At 41.5% G+C, this 7412-nt stretch overlaps 1 protein-coding gene across 4 annotated transcripts; it reads right to left on the bottom strand.

The window, feature by feature from the left end:
* Positions 1-1539: 1539 nt before the first annotated feature.
* Positions 1540-3909, bottom strand: BEX5 (brain expressed X-linked 5). Of its 4 annotated transcripts, none has more exons than XM_067722966.1 (3): positions 3751-3909; positions 2567-2633; positions 1540-2133 (listed from the first exon to the last, which is right to left on the bottom strand). In XM_067722966.1, exon 3 carries the CDS (start codon positions 2101-2103, stop codon positions 1765-1767), a length of 339 nt encoding a protein of 112 aa, XP_067579067.1. In that variant the 5' UTR covers positions 2104-2133; positions 2567-2633; positions 3751-3909; the 3' UTR covers positions 1540-1764. The 4 variants fall into 4 exon arrangements, with proteins under 4 accessions (XP_067579067.1, XP_067579068.1, XP_067579069.1 ...); XM_067722967.1 differs by having other exon boundaries at positions 3755-3895; XM_067722968.1 differs by lacking the exon at positions 3751-3909 and adding an exon at positions 3367-3647.
* Between the last annotated feature and the right edge of the window lie 3503 nt (positions 3910-7412).

Genomic DNA, 7412 nt, shown 5'->3' with positions numbered 1-7412 from the left:
TTCACAGGTGATTCTGATGCAGCTGGTCTTTATAACACATGTTGATAAACACTGACATATATTAATATTACAACATCCATGTGTTGAAACTGATGTATAATGCTTTCTCTATTGTGTTCCTTTTTCAATTGCAAGCTACAGTCTGCAGAGAAAAGAAGTCACTTGCTCACAAATGATCAGAGGCAAACCTGGGCCCAGCTTGCAGGACTTTCAACTCGGTTATAACTACCTGCAGTGCCGTACAACTTACCAGAACTTGTGCTAGGCACTGAGGGTACCAGGACAAATGAGAGAATATATTTACTGTAAGAAGGGAAGTCTAGTTAGGGAGCAGTGATGACTGGGTGGTGGAACATGTCCTAAAACAAGGGTCCGTCTCCTGGATCCCCAGTCTCATCCTGTTTCCCGCTGATCTGTGATTACAGGTTTATTGAGCAGAGCAAAAATCAAAGTAAAGGAAGAGGAAAACTGCTCTGGATCCATGTAGGTTGGTGTGAGTAGAGACTACCAAAGATTCCTGCGGTGAGGGTGGTGTGGACCAGAACAGTCTTGGGGACATAAAGCCACCCCAACACCTGTGTATACAAAGAGTGAAACCTGTAGCAGTGTCTATGCAGAAAATGGACTGCCAAGAAGACTGGGCCATATTCATGGGAGGATAGAAGAGATAGTTGAATTCTGAGCACACTATCATGAGTGTCACTCAGATTTATCTTGGGGAATGGGGGGTGAGGACAAAAGTCTGAGAAAAGCCGCAAAGGGCTGTTTGGATCCTTAAGCAGCACTGGGGAAGTACCCACCTGAATTAAGTATAACTCTAAAGCAGGAAGGGGCATCCTCTACATTTCTGAATGGGCAAACTGGGGATTCAGACCACTGAGGGCTCCAAAAATATCAGTGGGTCTTTGTCACCTTTAAGACTCCAGCACATCAGCAGTGGTGGGGACCAGTGGAGGGAGGAACACCTAGCAGAAGGGGAAGGAGTGCCTCGCAGTCATGGCATTATCCAGGGAAAGGAGACACAGCAGCATAGGTGTAGAAAGGTGTCTCCTACCTGGCAGTCAATTGGACTTGCTGGTAGGCCTACTCCTTTGGTCCTTACCTAAATATGAAGGACACCTAGAGGGCTGGGCCTTGCATGTGTCGACTGAGCCAGCCACAGAGTTCGGTCATTACCTAATTTGATTCCCACAGTAGCTCTATAAAGCATGTACTATCTTCATTTTATAGACAAATAGGCTGATTTTAAAGAAACATATCTGTAATAATTGCCAGGTTTGTGCTTCTAAATAAGAGATCCAGAGGTAATATAAGATTTATGTCTTTAAATTGTGCCTCAAGTATTTATTGTCTCCATTCCCTTTATAAGCTGATTGGTAAGTTATTTACATCTTACATTTTTTTCTGACACATGTGTATTCATTTTGGAAAAATGAGAAAAAACATTAAAAAAATAAAGAAAATAAGAAAAAGATGCATTCTGATGTGTATATATATTATATTATACATGCTTTTAAATGAGATAGTATATCTACAGACTGCTTTCTAAACTGCTTTATTAGCTTTACAATATGCAATAGACATCTTTCCATGCAAGTTGATAAAATCTCCCCTGCTGACAGAAAAACTTACAGACTAAGTCAAAAGTGAAAATTAAATCTCCAATCAGAAAAATGACAGAACACAAAAGGTTCACAGTAAAGGGTACATCAAGAAAATGCAAGTTTGGGAAGCAGGGGGGTATACGATTATTAACCTCAGCATTCAAGGCATAAGGCAAAATTCATCATGATGATCATGGTGAGGAGGATCTCCAATAAGAATGCGCAGACTGTACCTCAACTGAAGCTCCCTAATTTTCCTCCTTAGCTCTCTCATCTCCTCCATGAACCTTTCCATATCATCTGCATCTCCATCTATGATGTCAATGTTATTGACAAGCCTATTGGGCATACCCTCTCTAAAATCTTGGGCAGGTGGAGCCCATTCCCCTCTAATGTTTCCTCCAGGTTCTTGGCCTTCACCACCTCCCAAAGGGCGGGCTTCCTCATTCTGCACTGGAACTTGCTCCTCTCCTCTGCTTTCCTTGGGGACATTTTCCATCTTGAGATTTTTTTTTCCTGCTTCTTCTTCCTAGTAGATAAAAGGATTGAATGTTTTGTAAGAACAGGATTCAGAGCTCTGTGAGCAAAGGTTTTCCCACCTGAGAGACTTCGTGTGCCCTCTAAGGGGTGCCGCAGATCTAGCCCTGCCCCAAAGCCCACCATTTTCCCTGAAAATCCGTCCCAGGGCCACTCCTGGCACAGAAACGTAGGACAGGTAGTGGGCTGGACCGTCGCTGAAAAACCAGGTCTTAGCCTCCAGGGATCTTGATATGCCCTCCAGGGGCACCCCAGAGCTTGCCCCTTTACTCCCTTCTTCCCTCACCAGCCACAGGCCCACAGTTTCTAAAGACTCGGCCAGATTTCTCCTGCACTTAAGTGGGGCAGGGAGGGCTGGGAGTCCCCCAAATTCTGTTCTGATCCCTGATACCCCTACACCAAAGGGTCCCAGGCACCTCCCATACCTGCAGGAATCAGAAGCAATATTCCTCTCGTAGCCTTGAAATCTGCTGCACCAACGGACCTAAAGACCTGCAGACAGAAATTCGACAATGGCCAGGACTGACAAACTAAAGGACCAGTATCAGGGGACACCAGCTCCGTTGTTGGTTTAGGACTCTGCTAGAAATGTGTTGCTGCCTTCTCTTTCTCCTCCATCCTGTCTCACAGCTTCTTTTCCCGCCCTGTGACGCGCTACCCTGCCTTCCAGAAGAAATCAAAGCTGATTATTTCCAAACCAGTTTCACCTCTTCTTTAGGCCCCTTATCTCCACTGTCTCGTCCTTCCCGTCATCTAATTACCATTTCTTGAACGCAAATGGACAACTTGCGGGGCGTGGGAGTCCGAAGAGGTTGCTGGGTGGCTACGTGGTTCATTTATAAAGAATTTCAATCTGGGTATCTGCCAGGACCTTTTGGGACCCAGTGGACTTTCTGGAGCTCACCCTCGGGCCACTGCCCACCATTTTATGCATCAAGATGGATGAAGAGGTAACGTGGGCATTGCAAACCTGTCCCCGCTGCGGCGTCAGCGCTTTGTCAGGCTTACCCGAGGGTCCGCAGGTAGCGCCCACGCTCACACCGACCCGCAGGGACCGGAAACTGTTTCTCGTTCCCCGCCTATATCCCGAAGTCAGTAGCCCGCCCGATCGACTGCCTCCTCTACAGAAAGGACGTGCTTCCCAGACCTAATCCCTGTCCCTATCCTCTGCAGCAGCCGCCCCGGTCCCCTTCCCCCACCCCTCCCCGGAGTTCCCGCAGCCCACCATTTCCGGCTCCAAAATGGAAGGAGGGTGGAGAAGAAATACCGGGAACAGTGGCCTAGACCCGATGCAGAGTCCGCCATCCCCAACCCAGGGTCACCGGTTGCGCGCCCCCTCCCGTCGCCCTGCAGGAATCAGACCGTTTCCTCGCCGTCTCCTTTTCTAGTCCTTCCCTTCCAGGCGTCGCCCGATCGCCCACCTCCTAGGAGGTGCCAACTGGTACCCATTCTTAACCCTTGGCCCCTCTTGATCTCCTCCCACCAAGCCCTCTATTTCTTGCACCAAACGTGTGGACATCGGGTAAGGGACAGAGAGAATCCAGTCCTGGACCCGCTCTGGTCTTTGCCCTGAGGCCCCCGCTCCCCTCCCCAGTCAGCACCCTCCAACCTGCCAAGAATCTGGGTCAGCTTCTACGACTTCCTCCTTCCTGGGAACAGGTTCGCCCGTCTTCAAGGCAATAGCGAGCCGGCATACAGCCACAAACGACTAAGGACTGCAACTGGGAGGAGAGACTAATCCAAGGGCGGGCTCTAGGTCTCGTAAGGGCTACGTCACTGTGAGCTCAGATCTCCAATTATGGTTCGTACCTGAGGAGCTGCAGTGGGTTGTGGGCGGGGCCACCTTTCTCCTCATTCCCACCTTCCCCCCACCAATACCACTGGGTACTGCCCATCCGTTATTTATTTATTTATTTGTTTGTTTATCTATTTATTTATTTTCCTATTTAGCATCCTCGACACCAAACGGGTCATAATATTTTGTCGTATTTGCCTTTGTCCTGATTTCTGCTGGAGCTTTTAAAGAATTGCGTCTTCCTCTTCTATAATATTAAATGCCCACTTCTTTCCCTTCCACTCACCGACAAGTAAAGCCTAGAATTGACCCTATTAGTCTTGTTGGTTTTGTCCCAGGCTGGAACCGGGACGGGGGAGGGGTGTGCAAGGCTAGGGAGTCTGGAAAATAGGTAGTAGGTAACATTTTTAAAAACACTTTCACTCTAATTATTTCCCTTTCTGTTTATTTACTTTTTGAAGGGGTGGGTGATTGTTTTTGTTCTGTTTCCCATCAGCATGCATTCATTTTTTGGTTGTTATAATTAGACAATACAATTATTTTCAGTTGAAAACCGATTCAATTTGCAAAAACTTGGCAACATGTTTCTGCTGTTGAATCATCCTATAAATATAGACCCTCCAGATTGCACCCTCACCCCCTTTTAAGGACTTTGGAATATAAACCTATACTGCTGGTTTCCCTTATGAAGGGCCTCTGTGCAGTCCTTTCATGAGATGAGGCAGTGAGTCTAATGGAGTCTTGATGGTGGATTTTCAGATTTTGAGAACCTGTGACAAATGTATCATCTCCTCTAAATTATATTTAAATTATATTAGTACAACTTCACTTTACAAAAAGACTCTAGCATAGCTTCTAAAATAGAGCAACACTGAGGTCTTCCAACAATTCAGAACAGTAATTTGGGAAAGTTATGCTAACAGGTAAAAAGTATTGTGAAGCCACAATATTAAAACAATATTATACCAGAATAAATATAGGACAAATGAAACAGAAGAGAAAGCCAATTTTCAAACCCAAATATGGAGAAATATTAGTAATCTTATTGAAATATTTTGAATCAGTGGTGAAAGGTTAGATTACTGAAGAAATGGTGCTGATATAATTGGTTAACTATTTGGAAAAAAAAACGAAGTGTGTTATTCCTGTTATACACTTAAATACAGACACTAAATATTTAGATAAAAATACATAAATCTTTAAAATAGTATATAACAAATGTTATTTTGTATATAATTTTAGGATGAAAATGTTTTTTAAAAAATATAGCACCAGAGACAGACATAGCCAAAAGGCAATTGGTCCAATCCTGCTGGGGACCCTCTAAGTCTAAGGAACCATGTACAATGCTCCTCAGAATTATCCCAATAAGAGATGGGAAACTGGAGCATTTATCCACAGATGTGGATCCTTTATTGGTGGATGTTACCCTAGGAATGTTAAAATCTCTGGCACATCTAGGTTGTCCTAAGCCTGGGCTGAGCAAGCTCCCAAGGTGCCAGAAAAAGCCCTCGGTAAAATTTAGAATTAAGATAAAGTGGAAGGACAATATCGTTTTTATCCCTGCCTCAGGAATTATACTATTCACTTTTACTCTAAATCAGTCCAAATATTTACCTTCAAAATAAAGATAATACACACACATCCATTCCCATGTTTATGGATATTGGGCTGTCTGTAGTTTTCATTATGAGACACATCGTTGATTGAACTTCTTTGTACATAAATTTTTGATAATAATATGAAGGTATTAAATTCCTAGAATGGTCATTGCTGTACATGATTATGGATGCTTTTAACTGGCATAGACATTGGCCTTGAAAAATATTGTCCCAATTTGGCACCTATAATGTATGAGCATTCCTGTTTTCTTATGTGTTCACCAACACTGGTTTACTATATTTTTTAAATTTTGTTTTATTTTGTTTCATTTTGTCTTATTTCATTTATTCTTTAAAAAGTGTTGTCATAGTCATCAGGTAATGTTTTCTATACCTGCCAGATAATAGCAGACACCTGAGATTAACATTCCCAGACTATTCTCTGAAGATTCTAGTTCAGTAGATTGGAGCCAGGCCTGAGAACTTGCATTTAGGTTTTTTACACAATTCTTAATATTAGGTAGGGTTGGGAATCCATGTCATGGGCAAAAAAACAAAATGAAACAAAGCAAAAAGCTCTCATTGTTATTATTATGAAATAGCCTCAAAATTACAGAATAGTTTTGAAAATAGCACAAAGAACCCCCACATGTCCTTCACTGTATTCCCCAGTTTTAACATTTTGCTACATTTGCTTTATCATTCTCTCTTCATGTAGAAGGACATATTATTTTCTGAACCATTTGAGTCAGTTGAAGATCGAATGGTCATTTAAAAATATTTATTTCAGTTCATTCCATATAAAATTTTCTTAAAGATGAGCCTATGTTTTGGTCTTTGGAGATTTCTTATATAAAATATATATATATATATATATATATAAACTTGTAATGTATAAAGATAAATATTTTAGTGTATAATCTTAGTAAATGTTCTCTACTCAGTATTATACATAATTTATTCATGTATCTATTTTAATAGAATAATATACCATAAGCTAGTCTGCTACTTGCTTATTTATTTGCTTAAAAATATTTTCAGGTTAGTAACAATTTTACTACTCTCCCTGTTTTTAATGTCTCAAAACTGTTCAAATTATCATAATTTATTTAACCAATCCCCAATTGACTCATATGGGTATTATTTCCATATATTTACAGTAACCAGTACTGTTTCAATAAATGTGTATAGGCAGATTGCCCTCCAAACAGATTGTTCACACCCTCACCAACACAGGTTGTAATCAATCATACTAATTTATGAAATATTGGAGTTATATAAAACTAGATTGAGAGAATATAGCATACATCCATACTTTTATAATATATATAGTTTGAAAATATATATAATAAATACGTACATGTGTATATATATATATAAACACAGTTATTTTATGTACTTTTAATGTGTGTGTATATATACATACACACATATATATGCATACATACACAAACACGCAACCTACTTTTCTTACACAACCTACTTTTTCTTAGAAATCATGTTTTTTGTTTTTTGTTTTTTTGCCGTTGTTTTTTTTTAACATCTTTATTGGAGTATAATTGCTTTACAATGGTGTGTTAGTTTCTGCTTTATAACAAAGTGAATCAGTTATACATATACATATGTTCCCATATCTCTTCCCTCTTGCGTCCCCCTCCCTCCCACCCTCCCTATCCCACCCCTCTAGGTGGTCACAAACCACCGAGCTGATCTCCCTGTGCTATGCGGCTGCTTCCCACTAGCTATCTATTTTACGTTTGGTAGTGTATATATGTCCATGCCACTCTCTCACTTTGTCACAGCTTACCCTTCCCCCTCCCCATATCCTCAAGTCCATTTTTTGAGATTCATCTATGTTGATATACATATAGATGT

Source organism: Pseudorca crassidens, chromosome X, assembly GCF_039906515.1.
Source record: "Pseudorca crassidens isolate mPseCra1 chromosome X, mPseCra1.hap1, whole genome shotgun sequence".
Taxonomy (NCBI): Eukaryota; Metazoa; Chordata; class Mammalia; order Artiodactyla; family Delphinidae; genus Pseudorca; species Pseudorca crassidens.
This window is presented reverse-complemented; position numbering and strand designations above follow the sequence as displayed.